General features: G+C 36.6%; 1 protein-coding gene across 13 annotated transcripts in view; it reads right to left on the reverse strand.

The window, feature by feature from the left end:
- The window catches only part of PPP1R9A (protein phosphatase 1 regulatory subunit 9A), a 362,801-nt gene that overhangs the window by 134,106 nt on the left and 207,449 nt on the right, over positions 1-21,246 (reverse strand). For all 13 annotated transcript variants that reach the window (XM_045793220.2, XM_045793219.2, XM_087861071.1 and 10 more), the window contains 2 exons: positions 10,087-10,219; positions 2,029-2,149 (listed from right to left, as the gene is read on the reverse strand). In XM_045793220.2, coding sequence (XP_045649176.1) covers positions 2,029-2,149; positions 10,087-10,219 — 254 coding nt within the window. The remainder of the gene's footprint in view (positions 1-2,028; positions 2,150-10,086; positions 10,220-21,246) is intronic.

A 21,246-nucleotide genomic window follows, 5' to 3' on the forward strand; every position in this document is an offset into this window, starting at 1 on the left:
CTTCATTCAAGAACAGTTTCATACAAAGACAGCTCTGTGGAAGGTTTTAATTTACATAAGCATATTGAATGCTTACAACAATCCTGCAATATAGATAACATGAAAATTAAGTTAATTTGTTCAATATCTCACAGCTGGTAAGTAGAGGGGACAGAATTAGACTCCTGGTCACATGTTCCCAAAGATTCTGCTCATTTCATCAAATTGCCATCCTGAATATATTCACTGAGGCATTTATTAAGCATCTATTGTAACAACAGCAGGATTACCATCCTAGGTAAACATCCATTTAAAAGGACTGGGGAAATGGACACTGGGGCTGACAGAGCCAACTTCTACCGGTGCAAATACTGAACCTACGTAGGACAACAAATAAGGAAACAGGCTAATGAAAAGCAAACCTCATTTGAAAAGTGAGTGATGGAAAAACAAATAGGTCTGAGTTTAGAACAATGGGAATTGGCTAAGTGCTGAAAGCAAAATTTTCTACCTTTTTGTTTTTTAATCAATTTGTGTTTTTGTTTGGCTCCGTGCCCATTTAACTTAAGAGAGATGGTTCATAATAATTTCATCTTGTTTGAATACTAACAATAAGAAGTATTTCCTATCATTTCGGAACAGTTTTTAAATTTTTCATGAAACTTAAAAAGAAATGACACAGGTTTTACAAACAAATTTTAGCTCACTTGGAAGAAAGTTTCTAAATCAATAATGAGAAATTTTTGCTACTACCATGATAAAATTCATTGAAAGGGTAAAGAGATTATTTCCTTAACTACTTGAAGATGGGGAAGACTGTTAACAAATTACTTTTTAACACAAAATATTAATATCCCACTTTGTTTGTTTTAAGTGTGATACACATTCAATCAGGTGAACATTCACTCAGAAGATTCATTTCAGACCTACTCTGTTCAAGTGCTGCGGGAATACAGCTAAGGCTCCTGACTGAGGTGTGGTCCCTAATTCACGGAAAGAGATGATACTGGTGTGGCTTTCTATTTAAATAAATCAATTTAGTTCCCCTTGGAAAATATCCATGTATATCAGTATGTGTATTTAGGATTACAAAGAAATAAGGCTACTTCCTGTCCCATCAGAGATTTACAAATGATTTTCAACATACTTTATCATTTCTTGATACATACTGAATACATACATACATACATACTGATACGTACTGAAACCCTGAAAAAAATCAAAGCCAGTTACTCTGTGCTCCTAAAAAAAAAAATAAGATGACATTTCTTTGAGTTTGGCACTCATATTTTCGGACCTACTTTTATTTCTACTGCCAACCTCTGCTCCAGCCCCAACCTGATGTAGCAGGAACGTAGAATGAGGATTCACCAAAACCTTTAAAGATGCTTGCAGCCTGAGATGATGAAAGCTAAGACATAAAATGACAATCATCTAACGTGCTGATGTGCACGCAGATTACCCAGGGCGGATGCTTAAGTAAAGACTACCGGAGCCCCTCTGACAGACTGAATTCCACAGGTTCAGCTGGCACTCAAGAACTTGTGTTTTTAGACAGAACACATTTTGAGAAACGTGATTTCCGGAATCATCATCATCGCGGAATCAGGTTTCCTATTTTCCCTTCTACCTTTGTCGTTCTCAAAAGTGCCAGAAATACTATCATTTGTTTCGATATTTCTGAAGTGAACCTATATGCTGATCTCCACAGGACATATTCTGAAACAATATACACCCATGTTTCTGCCCATTTCCCACTAGACAGAGAGATGAACCGATAAGGCGCCAAAGGTAGACAGACAGAGATAGTAGACCCAATATACACTAAAGAAAGCAGGAATTCTACCTGCAAATACCTAATATACACTAAAGAAAGCAGGAATTCTACCTGCAAATCAGAAAGTAATTCAAGTGTTTTAACCTTTTCCATACCTGAGACACATTCCAAAATTCTGTCCTAAAAAAATCAAAAGAAGAAAGCTACAACTGAAAGAAATTCCCAAAAAATTCCTAGAAGATTTTGGTTATTAACGACAGCAGTTAGCTTACCTGCCATCCCTCTGAGCAGCACCACCTTCTGTTACTGTCTTGACAAATATTCCCAGCTTTTCAAGTCCGGCATCAGCTCCAACACCCATTCCAATAATGCTTATACCAAGTCCATCCTCATCTATGAAAAAGGGAAAAACAACACAACAACCTAAGTTTTACACTAGCCCACAATTAGCTGGTGAGACCTCTCTTGCTTTTAGTTTTGTTCTTTACGGACTACATGACACACTTGCCTTGGCAGAGTATTTTTTTCTATGCTGGGGAGCAAAGATGTTAAATGACCCCCTGAAGGGCTTGTGAGTTTAAACTCATTTTATTACTGCAGTTGGCTATTCATTTGTGATCCCAAGAAATAGTAATAATTTGATCACGGAGTAATCAATCTGCCTTAAAACACAGCTTCTCTAAATAATATATTTTAAACACAAAAGCATACACACCAAAACACATATATATTATTTTAAATGAATGTGTAATATATCTAATATCTATATTAGATTATTAGATTATATATCTATATTTTGTTTCATATCCCCATTCATGTTTAATAAGGTGGCATGTGTCTTTCAGTACTTTCCTCAGTCCTACTATACAAACACATACAAGTATCAACAACTACAATATATATGTATATGTGCATAAATATAAATATACATACATATATGTATATGTGTCTACATACAATGGCTTATTTTTCCTTCCTATTTGCTTTATACAAATAAGATCGTATTATACCTAGTTCTCTCTGCAGCTTACTTTCCATAATTCAATAATACCTCATGGATATCAACTTACATAGCCTTAAATCACTTCTAATGATTGCATAATATTTCATGGTGAGATGGTATCATAACTTACCCAACCACTTCTCTACTGACAGGCATCCATTTTTGTTTCCATGTTCCTTGCCCGGTGAACAACACTGACAAATACGTTTTTAAATTCATTTACAATAATGTGTTTATCCATATTTCCATGAACATACGTATTTTAACATCAATGAAATAAAAGACACATTATTTCACATTCCACATTTTTTGGTCAACCTTGAAAGTTATTTTCTGATAGCCTCAAAGTCTTTGGAACCATATTGTATTAGCTCTATAAAAAAACAGACACTTGCTAATCAAGAGTGAAGGGTCGTCTAAAGGAAAACTGGCTCATCTAGTCAGCAGAACGCTTGATGCTTTTAAGACTTTTTAGCAGTAACAGTTAATACACTACGTATTCTTAATCAGTAACCTTTTGAATAGGGTTCATCTCATTGATTATTACTACTTGTCCCCGACTGCTGCTTTAAGTGTTTCTAAGTACAATTTATAATCCTACATCTGTATTCTACATATGTTTAAAAACATGTCATTCGGCAAAAGTGTGATTTGCTTGCTCAGTTGTGTGCTAAAGAAAGCTTCGTAGAGTACTCTCCCTGGAGGAACCGTTCAATGCGATCCCCAGATGAAGGTACTTCCTTCTGCATTGATTTTAGGCATAGGTGCCTCTCCAGCACGAGAACGTTAATGGTGACTAGTGCACAAGTCATCACCGGAGAAGTTCTTTCATTCCTTGTATTTAGAATGTTTGCACACATGTGGTTTCCCGTATTTATTTCATTCTCATTGTTCCTCTGGTACAGATACTCAAGTTCATCCAGAGGCTTTCTCTGGTTAAAAATTTTCCAACATTTAGGGTTTTCCCCAGAATGAGTTTTCTTGGGAAAAGAAAAGTTAGATTTGTGCTGAAGTCTCTTCCTCACTGGTCACATGTACAAAGTTTCTTCTCTTCCACAGGAATTGTCCTATGTGTATAGAAGGTTAGCTATACAGCTGAACTCTTGCCCACATTCATCACATGCCTTGAGTTTCCTGGTGTGGGAATCTATTCATGTTGATGAAAGGATGAATGATGACCCAAAGCCTTCCCAGTGTTTACATACATGTAAGTGTTTCTCCCAGAGTGTTTGCTCTTGTGTCGTTTAAGAGATGATCACTGTAGACTCATCCACATTAAATAATGCCACAGGGCTTCTCTCCTATATGAAATCTGGTATATTCAGCATTTAACTGAATTCTTGTTCACATTCATTGTATTTACAGGAGTTTCTCTTCATTATGAATTACCATGTGTCAAGCTAACATTGGGCTGTAAGTGAAACTTTCTCATACTCAAAGAGCTCCTTTCAAATGTGAATTCTCTGTACCATCATGCCATTAAGTAGTTCCTTCTAGCAAATATCCTGCATGAAAATTTTGTCTTCGTTTTTAAGTGCATTTCCCTGCCTGGACTCAGGCTTTAGTAAAATTATCTTTCTTCCTGCCTTAGCAACCCTGTTGCTCTCACTGGAAAATCACTCAGATTTGCAGAGCTGAAAACCCAATTGTAGAAAAAAATGATAATAGCTTGAGCCATCCTCAATTCCAGTGCAGACTGCCTGAAAGACGAGATGATAACTGGAAGACAATTAAAAGAAGAATACAATCGAAACACAGAGACCAGATGACTGATTTCATCTCTGTACAGCTTTCTGTGGGATGTGTCAAGCACGGGTGAAGTCCAGAGCCACATCCTTGAAGGCCACTGATTCTTGTGACTGTCAAGAACCCAGCAGCCACCTCGTCTTCCTCTGTCTATCCTCCCGTAGGGACAGGCAAAGCACTAAGTAGGCAAAGCAGCCAGGAAACAGTGGGAAAGACTGTGAGCTGAGTTACCGTGAAAGATGCTGTCACCACACTCTGGAGCTCAGAGCTTATCTTTGCTCTTAGGAAAGAAGCTCATGTTGGCTTAGCATTCCCCTTATTGCTAGTGAGATTTGAGCTTGTAAATTCATATGAGCATGGACCATTAGATGTCCTCTTTGGTAAATTGCCAATTTTTTCTACTGAGTTTTTCTGTCTCTTTTTTTCTTTTTTAAGCTTCTAAGCATATTATACATATTAACTCCATGTTATTTATAATGAAGATGCCCCCCCTCAAATTTATCATTTATCTATTGCCTTTGTTTGACAATATTGCCTTTAAAAGCTTAAAATTTTGGATAGATTGGTCCCTCTTTTCTTTTATAACTTCTGCTCTTCCACTTTGGTTAAGCCCCTCCTCCAACATGCCTATAGGATTTATGCAGTCTTATAAGATTTTTGTCAAATACCTTTATTACTTTATTTTTAATATTTAATTATCTAATCCATGTAGAGTTGTTTTTTATATGATATAATGAAAACGAAGGTGCCCAACTCTACATTCTTCCACACAGATGCTCAGTTACACCTGAACAATTTGTAAAGCACCCAATTATTCCTAAATTAGAGTATCATACATGTCGTGTATTAAATTCTCATGCATACTAACATCTTTCTCTGGATTTTCTACTTTGTTCCACTGATCACTTGCTATGTGAATACAATTTTTTTTAAGCTTTACATTATATTCAGATATTTAAGAAATTAAGACCTTTCACATTCTTTTTCATACTTCCCTTAGGTCTGTATTTTTCCATATAAAATTTAGTATTACATTATGCAATCCTCTCTCCCAGTCCAAAATGATGGCAGTTCTATTTGAACTGCATTAAATTTATATATTAATTTATAGGTATCAGATGGTATAGGTAGAGATGAAGACTAGGAGGGACTTTCCACACCTAGTCTTTTCATCCAAGAATATGGTATATCCTTCTATTTGTTTACAACTTCTATCTGTCAAAAAAATGGATTTTCAACAGACAAATACTGTTTTTCTTAGTGATTAATAAGTATTTTGTTGTTTTGTGCTATTGCAAATGAAATGTTCCCATTTTCATATTTATGTGCTTAATGTAAATATAGAGAAAAAACGATTAATTTTTTTACATGTATGTGGCACCTGACATCCTCTTACATATAATTTTATCAATTCTAATATTTTAAAATTAGAATCAGTTTGGCTTCTCATTACAGTTTTCATATATATAATTATAATATATATTATATAATAAAAACCAGCAATTTCATCTTTTGTTTTCTATTGTTTTTACTATTTCATTTAAAGAGCATTCCAAATCAGACTCCTGGTTTTAACGGAAATATTTTTAGTGTTTCCTCAATTTAAAAGTAAAATTCTCTGTTGGTATTATAATCTATAGTTTGTATCATATTTACGTCTTTATACACTAACAACAAACTATCAGAAAAGCAATTAAAAAAATAATTCCAGGGGCGCCTGGGTGGTTCAGTCGGTTAAGCATCCGACTCTTGATTTCAGCTCAGGTCATGCTCTCAGGGTCCAAAGATCGAGCCTGGCATTAGGCTCCGTGCTGGGGTGTGAAGCCTGCTTAAGATTCTCTCTCCCCTTCTCCCTCTCCCCCTACCCCCCATGTGCTCTCCCTCTCTCTCTAAAAATAAATAAATGAATCTTAAAAAAAAAAAAAAGATAAGAAAAGAATTCCATTCACAATTGCATCAAAAGGAATAAAATACCTAGGAATTAACTTAACCAAGGAGGTGAAAGATCTGAAATTCTGAAAGCTGTAAGACACTGATGAAGGAAACTGAAGACACAAATAAGTGGAAAGATTGCTCATACTCAAGAATTCAAAGAATTAATATTATTAAAATGTCCATACTACCCAAAGCAAATCACAAATTCAATTCAATCTCTATCAAAATTTCAATGACATTTTTCACAGAGACAGAAAATTTGTATGGCACTACAAAAACTTCTGAATAGCTAAAGCAAACTTAAGAAAGAAGAACAAAGCTAGAAGCACAACACTTCCTGGTTTAAAACAGTATTACAAAACAATAACAATCAAAACAGTATGGTACTGCCATAAAAACAAACACATAGATCAGTGGAACAGAATAGAGAGCTCTGAAATAAACCTCTTCATATTTGGTCAATTAATTTATGACAAAGCAGCCAAGAATATACCATAGGGAAAAGATGGCCACTTCAATAAATGGTGCTGGGAAAAGGATGGACACATACAAAATAATGAAACTGGACCCCTACCTTGTACCGTCCATAAAAATCAACTTGAAATGTATTAAAGACTTACATTTAAGACTTGAAACCATAAAACTCCTAGAAGAAAATATAGCATCAGTACCTTGATATCAGTCTTGACAATGACTTTTTGGATTTGACACCAAAAGCAAAAATAAACAAGTGGGACTACATCAAACTAAAAAACTTCTGCACAGCAAAGGAAACCATCAACAGAATTAAAAGACAGCCAAAAGAATGGGAGAAAATATTTGATAAGGGGTTAATATCCAAAATATATAAAGAACTCATGCAACTCAACAGCAAAAACCTAAATGCAATTAAAAAGAGGTGGAGGAAATGAATAGACATTTTTCCATAGAAGACATACAAATGGTCATCAGTTACATGAAAAGGCATTCAACATCACTAATCATCAGGGAAATGCAAATCAAAACCACAATGAGAAATCACCTTATTAGAGTTAGAATGTTAGAATGGCTATCATCCAAAAAACAAGAGATAACAGGTGTTGGCAAGGATGCAGAGTAAGGGGAACCCTTGTGCACTGTTGCTGGGAATGCAAACTGGTGCGGCCAACTTTGGGGAAACAGGATGGAGGTTTCTCAAAAGATTAAAAATAATTCTACTTCATTTGGTACTTTTCTAGCTTAATTTTTCTAGTTTTAACTTTTATTTTGTGAAAAACATAAGAGTTTATGAAAACATTTATTTACAAAACACTGTGTTTAAAGAAGAAAAATAAACCAAATATCCACGTACTAAGAAAGATGCAGAACACTACCAACACCTGAAAAGCCCACTAGGCACCCCTCCCTGATAGCATAACTCTTCCCTTGTAACCACTATCTGAAATATTGTGTCGATCGTTCCCTCCATTTTTTAAAACCACTTATTAAAACGACTTATTTGTGTATCTCTAAATGACATGCCATTTAATTTTTTCCGGCTTTGAAATTTAAATACAAATCTTCCGTGATTTGCTTTTTATCCCCCTTCAATTTCTTGTTTGTAAGAATCATACACACTGCTGCATGGAACTGAGGGTCCTTCACTTTACCCTTTTCTGTCATTAATGAATATTTGGATTATTCTCATTTTTGCTATTATAAGCAATACAGTGGCCCACAGCCAAATCCCACAGCTGTTTTTGTATGGACCATAAGCTAGGAATGGTTTCTACATTTTAAACGACTGAAAAATATAAGTATCACTCTTACATCCTTTTTAATCTCAAATGAAAAGTGTCTCTTAATGGGAACAATTAACCAGTCATGTCTGGTGTAATGACTAGTATTCTTTATATTTTTTTAATCCAAGTAATTTTATGCCCAATAGTTACAGTTTTCAACTCTTTTCCCCTCACCTTTGCTGTTTAGAACAAGTTGTTCTTTGTTTCTTTTCCTCCTTGCTAACTGGGAAGTATGCAGGTGATGTGTTCTTTAGATCCTTTAGGTATCAGCAATGTTCCTTCTTTCATCAGGAGAGGTAAATGTTCTCTGGGACGGATACAGGATTCTTCGATGTGTGAAATTTTATGTCTGCCTCCCGCGTCCAGTGTTACAAATGAGAAATCTGATGCTAGTCTACTAATGTTGCTTTGGCAAGTACCTTTGATTTGAGTGTGGTATTTTGTAAAATTTATACTTTATGTTGAAGATGAGGACTTCTCCCAGGCTAGGCCTAAGTGCGGGGTGTTTTTTAAGTCCTCTCTGAATCAACTGGCCAAGCCCTTCCAAATAGGAGGCTCAGGTCTTTTTTGAGCTCAGGAAAATTTCTTCCATGTTTTGTCTTATACGTCTCTCATCCTCTATTGTCTTCTCCCCTTTGGTCACCTACAATTTATATGTTGGGTCTCTGTCATCATTTTTCGTGGATGTTTGCTCTGTCATTTAAGAATTAGTTTGGCTCGGGGTGCCTGGGTGGCTCAGTCGTTAAGCGTCTGACTTCGGCTCAGGGCGTGATCCTGGCGTTCTGGGATCGAGCCCCACATCGGGCTCCTCTGCTGGGAGCCTGCTTCTTCCTCTCCCACTCCCCCTGCTTGTCTTTCTCTCTCACTGGCTGTCTCTCTCACTGGCTATCTCTGTGTCAAATAAATAAATAAATAAAATCTTAAAAAAAAAAAAGAATTAGTTTGGCTCATTTCTTAAGCTTTACCTTTTAGGTCACCAGTTTGAGTTTCAACAATACCATCTTTTCCTCTTCAATTCCTCTACTGAAATTTTTAATTTTAAAATCAACATTTTTGTTGTTTGTTGATTGGCTTAAGAATGTCTTTTTAAAGCCATACTTGATATCTTCATTTGGTTTTTCATTTGCTTCTTTTTGTCGTTCAAGTTGTCATCTATTTGTTCCTTTTTTTTTTTTTTGGTAAGGCTCCCTGAGATGTGCTATTTCCCTGTTCACGGGTCCCAGTCCATTCCCGGGTGCCCATCCTACAGGATGCTAAACATGACAGTCCCTGGTCCCAGAGGTCCTCACTTCCCGCTGCAGGCAGGCTGAGATTCCAAGAGGAGAAATCAAGAGGAAGCCCCTCTGCTCCCAGTCTCCCTGCTCTCTCTTAGCCCTCTCCCCTCAGACAGGATTCGCTGTCTCCATTCTAAAACCCATAATCTAACGGCCCAGTACTCCCCCACCACTACATTCAGAGCCCAACCATGACCACTCTCCCTCCGTCAAGAACACAAAAACAAACACAAAAACAGCTACCTGCCCCCCCACTTCCACCTGCTCCCTCTGAGCTCACACCAGCACCAGCCCTTTGCAAGGGTACTGACCAAACATCAGGCCCCACCCACACCTCCCTACTCCCGGTCACCATCCCAGCCAACTAAAGCAGATAGATGGCTTTTAGTTGGAAGTGGAAGGGAAGAAAGAGTCTTTCAGTCTACCATCTATATACAGAGCTCATATCAACTACTTTTGAAATTTAATAGACAAATGAAATCCTCCATGAGAATTAACATTTTATCCAACCCTTCAGGGGGAAAAAAGGCTACACGTGAAAAAAATAAAATCATTTCTATGTTAGTAAAATAGCCATATAATGATATTACAAACACTGTAGAGCTCATATACCTTTCTCTAGTTCCACTGGGAAAAGTTCCAGCTTTTCTACACGCTTTTCAAGTTCGTACTCGGCAGAAGCAGCCACGGGATCCACTTCATCATTCCTCCTGTCGTAGTCTTCATTGGAGTATGTGCTGAAAACCTGCAGTAGGTCAACAAGAAGATGATCATCCAGAAGGATGGCTTTCTTAATTAAAAAAAAAAAAAAAAACCCTGCTAAGTATCTAAAACTATGTAAGTTAAAGATTTTGTACAATGGATTTCTTTGAAACAACTGTTCTGTCTTTAAAATCAATGGAGTTGTTAAGAATTAAGGAAATCAGAATCAGAATAAAAATAACTTGCATTTTAAAATCTATGTCATCCTACCACTTTTAATAATCTGGGAGACAACAGCAGCCACAGGATATATTATTTGAATAGCAATATCCATTGCTTTGTATGGAATCAGAGTATACCATATTAGCTGCAGTGCTCTGCTGGTTCCTGATGAAACTATGGTGAAGGACCTTGAGGCTACTACCAAAGCGAACACCCACACTGAGTCCATTTCATGCTATGACCTACACAAGCCCTGGTGTTGTGCTGTGTCAGTACTATAATTATATTTCAAGCCCAGAATCAATGAAACTGACTTCTATACCGTTCTGAGCTGCTCGCTTTGGCAGCACATACATACTGTACTGGGCTGGGCGAAGCTCTCATTTGTCACCTCTTATTTTACTTGCATGTAGACCCATGTTAGATTCCCACTGAGCCTTTCCATGAAACAACTATCCAAATACGGCTCAAGAGCTGCAGAGAACTAAGATATCGCCAGCTCTTTCTTTCTGACCTAAATCATTCCAAAGATTACTACTAAATGTGGTCTTCAGGTGTGGTCATAAGAAACTTGATTGTCCTTATTTCTGCTGCCTTTGTTCTATTTGAAAAGTAACTGGAAATAGGTATACCACCCTTTACTTAATTCACTGAGGAATATCTAAAAGAAAGAAATGTATAATTCATCAAGTCCAATTAACGTGTATAATAAAAACTCACATTTTCAATTAAATTTAATAAATATTAAGTATCTAAACTGTTCCTGAAAAAGCTCTGTAATGTCCCCAAAATCTTAAAATCTACCAAAAGTCTTTTTTTTAAAAATATACATAAGAAGCTGTAATAAAAAAAGAAAGCAGAACAGAAGGTCAGAGATGAAAGAAATCAAATCTATTGCCTGTAAAGCCAGCCCTCCTAGTCCAGGTGCGTTTTACATTCATATTATTGGAAAACTGACAACTCTCGTATGCTATATATGGCAACCTATAAACCAGGAATATTTGTTGTATATATAGAAGCAGATGTAGTGTGGTATAAATTTATCAAAATCATGTCATTTATAATATTTGTACCAGGATGAATACTGTTTTTCTTTCTGACTTTCAACATGTCTTCATGGCCTCAAGCCACTCATTTGGTCTCTACCACATTTCTCCATCATAATAAACATCACTACATCCAAATGCATATTTCTAAACTATAGGGTTTGTACCTTTTTTATTAATCTTTTCATAAAATACCCTTCTTATGTCTCTTCCACAGAACTCTGAGATTTTTCTTAAGTTGTCAGACTGATAGCATTCTCTTACCCCTTTTGATCTTTCACTTCCCTTACATTTGTGGTAATCACCGATTCACATTTATTCATTCATCAAAAATTTACTGAGTCTCAACTCTGTGCCAGACATTGGAGAAGGTATGGTCTCAAGTAACTCAGAGCTTAGTAGGGACACAGAAATCAATGTAAACAACCACAGTATAATGTGATACCTGATGTAACAGAAGAAAATGCCAAGTAATCTTTCTTATTTGCCTGAGAAAGGGAAGAATTTCATGAAGGGTGAAATATTTGAGCTGAGTCTTAGAGAATAAATAAGAATTCGTATATTTGAGTGTAGAAGAGGTAGAATGTGTATTTCAAATACAAGCTCCTAGACAAAAAAAATCCATATCTATATCTGTATCTTTTAGAAAACACAGCGGAGTGGACTACAAAGCAACACGTCTAGGGGAGCAAACTTTAACGACACACAAAAAAAGTTAGCTGGATCCGGAACTTACGTGTCCTGCAAACTATTGGCAGATGTGACTGGAAATCATTCCATTAATGTTTGCTACTTGTCTACATCTGCTAAAGGTCCAAGAATATATATGTGATTGCAGAACAAAGATATAAATGACATCCACTCTGGAACATGGCTCAATTCTGCTACCACGTAGTAAGTGAATAAACAAATATATGTGTGTATACATGCGTGTGCATGTGTGTGTGTGTGCGCGCGCGCACGCACATGTAAAATGTAGTATGGGAGAACTGTTTCAAATGAATTAACACCTTCCTGACTTTTTTCAGGATCCCAAGCACTCTGCTATCAATTGTTCTTCTTCAGTTGGGCTGGTTTATAAAGTTCATTTGGGGATATCCTGAAACTAAATAAAACAAGTAACTGTATGACTCTATATTGGAAAATGGTATTTTAAATAATTTTTGAGGCATCTAGCAATCAGATGACTATATCACCATTTCATTCTGTAGAAAAGAAATAACGTAAGATACTTTTCATCTTCAGCTTGCTCATAGTATGGCAAATAATGTGGGTATGTAGGAAAAACCTATAAATAACTGAAAAAGAAAAACCAGAATTCATTAGGTGCAGATTAAGCTATCATTTACTTGGAGAATCCAAAAGATTTAACATAAACATTATTAGAACCAGTAAGAGTTCCATAAAGTAACAAAAAATATATATTAAAAAACCCACAATAATTTAGAAAGTATAACAGAAAAGATCAGAAACTTATAAAATACCCAGGAATTACTAATTTTAAATATGCAAGGATATCCTTCTCTATAAAATTTAACTGAAAAATACAAAAAGCCTTAAATATGTATAATGGCATACTATGTTCCTGGATAAAATGCTTAATATTGTAAAGGCATCTACACTCCTAAATTACTGTAAATGTTAGTTTGCCCCCATTTAATTTATGACTACAGGGCAGTCAAAATTAAAACCCCACTCACATTTTTCATGTAAAACTAACAAACTATTTGAAAAGAATAGGATGGAAACAGACCCTATAAGATACCAAACATACAATAAAACTTCATTTTTTAAGGCAATATACTTTGGGCCCTGAGGTAGATCTATTTTTGGATTCCATTCTGTTCTGCTCCTCTACTTTTCTACTCAAATTAGTTAGGGTGATTTATTCAATAAATAATAGGGAAAGAATGGGATATCTGTCTGAAAAAAAAATCCTATTTCATGTCAATAACAAAAGTAAAATTTCAATTGGTTAAGAACAAAAATAATTATAAACTTCAAAAGTGCTAAAGAAAATATGGGACAATGTTTAATCAGCTAGATAGGATGTTCCTACAAAGCCACAGATCCTAGAAATCTTAAAAGAAATGAATAAGCTATGTGATTACAATTCAGTGTTAAAAATTTCTACATTATAAGAAAAATTAAATATTAGGAAGAAAAACTGCTAAATATCAAGATGAAATATTAATATACATAATATACAAAGAACTTTATCACTTCAAACAACTACATGTGTAAGCAGGGAAAAGAAAATTAATTAGAATTCAACAAAGAAATATTAATGTTCAATAAATGATGTAAAGATGCTCAGCTTCATTAAAAATTAAGCAAATGTCAAGTACAAGGAAATACGAGGTATTCACCCATAGAACGGGTGGGAAAAAAACAAAAAACAAAACACTGCAACATCTAGTGTTCATGAGAATACAAGAAAAAGAATACTCTTGGAAAAGCAAAGAAAAAAAGCCTAACTTAAGAACAGCTATCAGGATTTTAAATGTCAATGCCTCTGACCTAATAATCTACATCCATGTATCTACAGAGATATTTGCAAACGTGCAAAAGAGGTACATGCAAGAGAGTTCATCACAGCACTATCTGTAATAGCCCAAAGCTGGAAATTGCTTCAATGTCCACTGACAGAGAATATGTCTTAACAAATTATGATACATATGAATATGTAATTTTATGCAATGATTAAAAAGTTCTATCTCTGCTGACATGAAAGGCTATGAAACACATATATTATTAAAACAAAAAAGCACACTGCATATATGTCTATACATCGATATCCACCCCCACATCTTTATCTACATATATATATATTCCCAATTGGTATGAGCCCAATTTTAATCTAATTTAAAGACCTCCTAAATTCTCTAGCTCTGTAGCTCTTGCCTCAGTGTCCTTATTCACAAAACGGCTGTTATAATAATTACACCTATCCCATAAAGTTATTGAGAAAATGAAATGTAATCATGCTTGGTTCAATATGAAGGAGAGAAAGCTTTCCCAGGGTAATATAAGCGATAACACTACCGCTTCCCCAGATACCTACACTCATCTCATACTCCTGTTTATAAATAATTTTGGAATATTTCATCCACTATGATGCTTAATGTCCCTGAAACCAAAATCTACATAACTATCCTGATATTATAATATAGATTGGCCTGCCAAATCCCTACCTGTGTCCAGAGCAATGCACTCTCACTCCACAATGGCTCACCACTTGCCTTGCTTTGTTTTGCCTTGACCAGGAAAAAACCTCAGAGATAAAAGAGATGTTGACGGAGGTAAACACTTCCCCTTTCTTCAATATGATCTTGATTCTTTTAATATTCTTACAACAGTTCTACCAATTTTATTTATATCACCATAAATGCTCTTCAAAAATATGTACAGCTAATCCAATAATAATCAGAACCCAATTATGATATTACTGGAATGGAAAAACCTCTAAAGGCCAACAGCACCCTGGGCCCTAATGTTCAACACCATCAAAATCTATCTATCTATCTATCTATCTATCTATCTATCTATCTATCTATCTATCGTATTTAGTTCAGTCACCTTCACATTGTTCCTGTGTTATTTCACTGAGCAGACAAAAGGATGTTTAAATTTAAGACTTCTTTTTTCAGAGCCAACAAATGATATTCTGTTCCTTCACCAAAGGAAACAAAACAAGACCTTATCCCTTGCTTTGCAGCAGGGACAGGCTTTTAGGCAGAACAAGTTTACAAATACAGTTAGCAATGACATTTCTGACCCAGTAACCCAAGGCTATACAAAACAAATAAAGCTAAAATTAGCTTACTGTAAGATTTTAACTAAGATCATTCTTTTTTGCATTTCTGGCGGTTTGAGCTACAGCACTTTTTCAAAACAACAGCAACACATTTTGAACAATAAGGGGGGAAAAAGTATTTCTTTTACTTCCTTATGACACATTTTCTTTAATCAATGCAGGTCAAAATAAATTCAGAATTTTATGTAAATATTGACTGGAAGGAATCTCCCACAATGTCTCCACAAGGTTTCGGTTCCACCTGCTGTCTGGTTCCGCTTCATCTTCCTGACACATCGAAGATGGAAAACGTTCCAGGTTCTAGCACACTGCGTTCCAGATGGCGGCTTGGCACCGCGTGCTCCCGGGGGTTAGCCAAGCACTCACATGCTTCCACAAACAGGCCCCCCAAACCACGAGCTTCCTCAACAGGACTCGAACCCACCTTCACATGATTTTAGTGCCTCTGCTAAAGTGACTCTAAATTGAAACTAAAACAAAGCTTGGAGAAGATAATCCAAATGCTAAAGTTTTGAAGACAAATATGGCGATCAAACACCCACAGAAAGGAGCATCCTGATGGCCTTCGAGGGATGGACAACCTCCGCTTTCCTTTTCTTCCCCGAGAACCAAGAGCCAGTTCACCAATTTATGACAGTGAGAATGAGCATTTCTTGTGTTCCTAGCCTGTGCCAGCGAGTATGTTAGGTTTTTGCTGCAAACTGCTGTAAGCCAAACGGGGGGTTCACAATTATTGGGTACTTGGGGGCAAACACCCTGAGTGTCCCAAAGACTGTAAGTAGGTGAGGGCTTTCTGCTGTATACAAATACACAGAAGAGAAGGAAGGTGAAAAAACAGACCCACAGTTCTATCTTGTAAAGTCAGGAAAGTCCCAGAATTCTGTTCTTCGGTTTCTCTGACAAGGAGCACACATGAAGGTACGTAAGCAATTATGACAATATTCTACAGTACGATGCGTCTAATCTTCAATTGGCACCACGCAGCAGAATCCTACATATCAGAGAACAGAGTCAAATGAGTGCTGGAGGTGGGTGCTACTCCAAAAGCTGTGAGCGTGCTTGCCTAATTCGAAGTCTGTTAACGTAACATATTTCAAAGGCCAAGTCATATATGTGCAACATCATTCATTTCACCAGTTATTTGTAACATCCTTAACATTAATAAATAACATTAATAAGCCTTTTTGTGCAGATTTTAAGTACCCAATTCTGGAATGTTGACTTCTAATGAGGGTCTTTCAAATACTGACTAATCCTAGAGTGAGGTTTGTGAACAACATACCTGGAATGCTAAATAAAGCTGCTAAAACGAAGTTCTACCCACAAATTCTGCAATGCGTATGGTCAAGTAATTGCAAGTTAATTATGGACAGTATAAAACTTAACACAAATTATCTTTAACCCTGTACCAACTGATCCAGTAAATAAGGCAGGAAAGAGTAAACAGAGTGCATACTTTTTATTTTTTTACTTGAGAAATCCAAAGCTCTGAGAACAATATACACGGTATATACATAAGGATAATTAAGAAAGACAAAGTCTATAGGAACAAGAGATTTATTTCACTGAATGTAAGCCTAGGGTTTTCATGGATGACTGAAAAACAGGAAGTGAAAAGACCAGCATACTCTACGTAATGGGAAGTAAAGGCTAGCTCAAAAGGCAATACAAAGAACCTTGTATTTGTCAGGATTCTCCAGACAAACAGAACCAGGAGGATGTGTGTGTGTGTCACTGTGTGTACGTGTGTGTATAATATATATCATATTTACAGACTATATAACAAATATATGTAATATTTGCATTTATATTAAACTAGGTTTATTTTAAGGAATTGGCTCACCCAATTACAGAGGCTCACAGTCCAAAATCTTCAGGGTAAGCCAGCAGGCCAGAGACCCAGGGAGAAGTCGATGCTGCAGTTCAAGTTAAAGGCAGGCACTAGTAAAAGTACCTCTTCTTCAGAAGTCAGTCTTACTACTATTCAGGCCTTCGACTGGTTGGGTGAAGCCCATTCACATCATACAGGGCAATTTACTTTCCTCACCACACAACAATTGAAATGCTAATCTTATTCAAAAACACGCTCACGGAGACATCTAAAATAACGTCTGACCAAATATCTGGGCACTGTGACCCAGGCAAGTTGACACATAAAATAAACCATCACAAAGCCCTCAAAACAGAAAATTCTCTGGCTCCAAAAACTAGTCTTTTGACATCTGATGATCATATCCTGATAATGTTTTCTTTAATATCTCTTATAGTGTTGTAAATTTTCATATCCCTAGATGTATTCGTAGAATGTGTACAAAAACTGTGATAAAATCAAATATACATTTTTGTATTATCAATGACACCAACCACTTCATATTTATAGATAACCAACAACCAAATTTGGAGGAATTAACTCTTTAAATTTAGAATAGCTATGGCTGACTCTGTGGAAAGATAAGCTATATATATGAAAACTTTTAATAAAATATTTCAAAATAAGTAGAGTTTTATTAAGGCTACATATACACAAATTGTCAGTGAAATAAAAAGATTAGAAAGTCCCGTATCTCTCCATTTTGAGAATAGAATTGAATTATAATTAGTATCATTTATCTGCAATGATGTGATGTTTAAGTACTTGAAAAGTTTCAAAAGCTTTAATATCTCCTTGCAAAAACAGCTTATGCCATTAAAGTAAAATGACAGAAAGAAATTCTGTCATAAATAAATGTAAACCGAGCTCATCCTAAATTTGGACAAATTCTAAGACAATGAAGCCTGAATTAGTGTGTTTTTCCAGTAGACAGCTTAACAGAAAACTGGGTGATTCCCCTGATGTTCATGTTTTTCACAGTATTTTCCAAATTATTATAAACAATTAAACATATCCATGAGAAATTAGCAATGTTCTCTTTCAGCTCAGCCAGAATTTAGTTTAAATTGGAGACATATGCTTTACAAACTGACAACGGGTGGCCAGCATGACATAAATTGGTGGCCTTGGTCCAGTTCCCACTGGACAGGTGTCTTCATCACAGAAAAACTGAACTAATTAGCACCAATTGGCACCTTTTTGGGGGGAGATGGGGTAATCTCCTAAGATAAACAGCTGACTTCTCATTCACAGAAGTTAATACTCTTGTAAGGTTGCAACAGGATGAGTTAGTAAGTCTGGATCTGTTCTAGCATTTGTCTGAGCAGTTGGTATTCTTTTCCTCTTCCCCTACCAGTGCCAGCACTATGTTTCTGAAGGCCCATGGAAGGAGATTATTCTGAACTGTCTAAATAGGAGAGCCGATGGAGGGGAGTACTACAGTATGCATGGGTGGTGAGGTTAAGGGGGATAAAGGAGGAGGTTGGCTACACCAAAAGGGGTTTGAGGGCTTCTCTTGAGGCTGGGAAGGGAAGGGAGACTTCCTAGGGTATAGAAGTTCCCCAGGTATAGAAGTTTACACCCCCCATGTGAAGCCCCAAGGGCTAAGGGGTATCATGAGAACTAAATACTAAGCTCTACGATCTTGGGAACCTTGGGAAGAGCACCCACCCTGGGTCCAAGATTTTGCCTGGAGACAGAGTAAAAGAGCTTTAAAGGTACTTTACCATTTGTTCCAGGAGATAATTAAAAGTAACAGTATGGATTAAATGTCTCTAATTTAAACTAAAAGTCTGGCTCCTAACACAAGGGTATCTACAAAAGTCCCAGAGACTGTTCATTTACCTAGGTGATATAAGAAATTTCAAAAACATCAGTGAGGCTGAAGTGTTAGCCAAACAAGTAGGAATCTCAAAAAGGAGGAATCTCAAAAAGGTTCACTTCGGCGCAACAAAGGAAAGGAATGGGATTTAAAGCATCCTGGTGGTGGTGTACCTAAAATGATTTTTACTTAGAGAAAATGTGTTAAGACCAAACTCCTCACACCAACTGTGATGGTCTCTGATGTGTCAACTTGACTAAGCTACAGTCCCCATTTCGATGTTGGCCAGTTTGGTGCCTTCATAGCACCTCACGCTCAAAGTGCCCCAAAGCAAAACTGCAGTGTCCCCCGTTCTCTACCTCCTTCAAGCTCTCTCCCGTTTGATGACAACTGGATCCTTTTGGTCAGGTGGACTTGAAAAGGCAGTTGGTCATTAACATATCTTCCTCTTCCTCTCCCCTGCCCCCTATACCCACTTGAAATTAGTCAAAATCTCCTGTTGATTCTATCTTTTAAAGGATCCTTGTTCTCATTCCTTCCTATTCCCTGACTGCTCAGATCCCTAATAATGTAATTACACTGTAATGTATTTATTGCATTCTGCTCTCCTACAATTTACGCAACACCACATCTAAATACCATTCTTCAAGTGTGATTCTAATCATGCCACTGTGGCTGGGGAACAGAACTGGGAGATAAGATTGTGGTAGGAAACAGAAAGAGACAGTGAATTTATGAGTGATTGTATATTTCTTCTGCCTCCCAAGGTTCTGGATTCCCTCAAGAATAAAGTTCAAATATTTTAGAAGGACATCAAGGTTCTCCAGGACCAGACTTCAGCCTACGTGGCTCAGGCTTTACCTGCACAACTTCCTTTCACTTATTCTATCATGCAAAAATTGTTAAGCTACTATTTTGTTATATGTTTGTAAAGCTTTCTTTAATCTTTTTTTCGGGTCTCTCCTCCAGAATTTATCATTATGTTATATACTGTATTTATCTGTGACCACATTTTCTACTCAAATATACTCCTTAGGAGTGTATTATAGTCTTACTCATCTTTCTATAATCCACTGGTTTTGCTTTTGTTTTTTTCTTTTCAGCTTGATGGAGAGAGAATTAACAAAATAAAAAATGGTATCTGTTTAACATGATGTGTTATCTATCTAACAACATGATGTTCTGAGGTATGGGTACACTGTGAAACCTTTACCGGAATCAATATCATCTACTATTAATAGTACAATGTCTTCTACAATGTCAGTGGTCTATATATGGGTGGTGCCTATATATGGGTGGAACTGCTTCAGAGCAAAAGCAAAGTGACCTTCAAAAGGCAAAGGGAGTCCCAATCATAAAAAGCTTTAAAATAAAACTTATGAGTGCAAAATAAGTAAGTCTTCACATACGCACAGTTTGGGATGCTCTTTAGTGATCATCTATCAGCTAAATAAACCTGCTATGCTACCCAGTTAGCATTATCATTCAAAGGGCTACAGTCTAGAAGAGATGACGTAATGACATGATCTTCATGATTGCTTACATTAGGCATCAACTATTACAGAAGAACAAATATTTATTATAATTAATTGTATACCTTATTGTAGATAATAAAGGAAAAGACCACTGTCCTCCTTTTCTAAAGGCCAGTTAGCTTCTGGCAAGAAGGTTTATAATGCTCCCCTTTTTAATCAGTTTAGTGTGACTAACAAAAGACGTCATCTGGTAGAACTGATACTTTTTTAATGTATTTCAAAATACTAATAAAAAAAGTCTATTGGTAGAAATAGGGTAGTCAAGGGCAATTAGCTTTATTGGCTATGAAAATGTATCATTTGAGAGAAATAATAATAGCTAATATTGAGTTCTCTGGTTGAAATGAGGGCTGGCAGGTGGTTAAAGCGTGTGGATTTACATATGTAAATACATAAAAGCTGTTTGCTCCCGTTGTAGCCTTGAGTGCAGCATCTGTCCCTAACGATGAGGGGTCAGTTCGGGCCCCAACGTCCCACAGCTGGGGCAGATTTGCTGTATAAACTCCAGCAGTCACTTTCACGGCTCTGCCTCTGGTCACGGTGGTCTATCTGTGAGAAACTGCATCTGTGGTGCCTGTCGTCTCCCAAGCCAAGAAAACACAAACCATCTAGTGTGTAAGAGCTCAAGGCTGCCGAAACCGGCCCCGAGTCATCTCCACCTGCCGCACTGGCACTGGGTAGGGAAATGGGTAGGTCACACATCCTAAATTTGATATACTCGAACTGCTGTTTGCCTCTTGCGAATCAACCTGATTCGG

The sequence above is a fragment of the Ursus americanus genome, chromosome 3, assembly GCF_024610735.1.
Source record: "Ursus americanus isolate L20-20 chromosome 3, mUrsAme1.1.p, whole genome shotgun sequence".
Taxonomy (NCBI): Eukaryota; Metazoa; Chordata; class Mammalia; order Carnivora; family Ursidae; genus Ursus; species Ursus americanus.